We start from the raw sequence: 1,193 nt of genomic DNA, 5'->3' as shown, positions 1-1,193 counted from the left end.
TTTAAGAAGAGAACATTTTTACCACATGAATGCGAATCTGCTTGGTTTTTGCACCATAGACAAGTGGATTGAGAAATGGAGGGACCAGCAAGTAAATGCTAGAAAAGAGGATGTGGATGTAAGGGGGGATGTGAGAACCAAACCTATGTGCAAAGAAAGAGAAGAAGGCAAGGAGGTAGAATTGGAGGAAGACACAGATGTGAGCGATGCAAGTATTGAATGCTTTCAACCTAGCCTCCTTCTGGGGCAAACGAAAAACTGTGGTAAATATCTGTACATAGGACAATGAGATGCATATGAGGTCAAACCCAGCAACAGTGAAAGCCACAAACAAACCATAGATTTTGTTGACCCTGGCATCTTCTGCAGCCAGTTTCACAATGGCCATATGCTCACAGTAGCAGTGGGAGATAACTTTTGTATGAAAAAAGTGCAGCTGGTATTTTATCAGTACTAGGCTGGGGGTCACAAAAATGGTAGCCCTGAGTGTTACCATAGCTGCTATTTGGGTGACTAGCTGGGGGGTGAAGATGGAAGCATGTCTCAGTGGATAACAGATGGCCACATAGCGGTCGAGGGCCATGGCCAGGAGGAAGCCTGACTCAAAGCCTTCAAATGTGTGAATGAGCCACATTTGAAGCAGGCAAGAGTCAAAATATATCTCTGGTATATGAAACCAGAAGATTCCAAGCATTTTGGGCACAATGCTGGTGCTAAGAGCAATATCTGTGACTCCTAGCATGCCCAGGAAAATGTACATGGGTTCATGGAGGCTGGGCTCCGATTTGATGATGATCAGAAGCAAGGCATTTCCGATTACAGCAGTGAGATACATGGCACAGAATGGAATCCCAATCCAGCACTGCACAGACTCCAGGCCTGGGATCCCTATTAGCGTGAACACAGAAGGCATGAAGACTGTGATGTTGGAAATGGACATAGTGTCTTTGCATTTCCAGATGCAAACAAATTAGTCTGTGCTATTGTACTATCTATTTTTATGCCAAGTCTTCATATTTTCTGATTTTAGCTGAACTCTGAGATCATATCATCCATCTCCTTCATATAAGTGAAGGGAAAATACAGATTCACAAGCCACATCACTGTTTAGGAAGTCCATCCACAAACACTACACCACAATAAGACGTTATGTTCATGGCCAGCCAACCTCAGTAGCACCAACCAAATCACAT

At 43.8% G+C, this 1,193-nt stretch overlaps 1 protein-coding gene across 1 annotated transcript; it reads right to left on the bottom strand.

Moving 5' to 3' along the window:
• On the bottom strand, positions 1 to 940 carry LOC133261291 (olfactory receptor 52A1-like). Its single transcript, XM_061439794.1, has one exon. It carries the CDS (start codon positions 938 to 940, stop codon positions 2 to 4), a length of 939 nt encoding a protein of 312 aa, XP_061295778.1. The 3' UTR covers position 1.
• Positions 941 to 1,193: the final 253 nt, after the last annotated feature.

The sequence above is a fragment of the Bos javanicus genome, chromosome 15, assembly GCF_032452875.1.
Source record: "Bos javanicus breed banteng chromosome 15, ARS-OSU_banteng_1.0, whole genome shotgun sequence".
In the NCBI taxonomy this organism is placed as follows: Eukaryota; Metazoa; Chordata; class Mammalia; order Artiodactyla; family Bovidae; genus Bos; species Bos javanicus.
The sequence above is the reverse complement of the archived record's forward strand: the minus strand, read 5'-3'. Positions and strand labels throughout refer to the sequence as shown.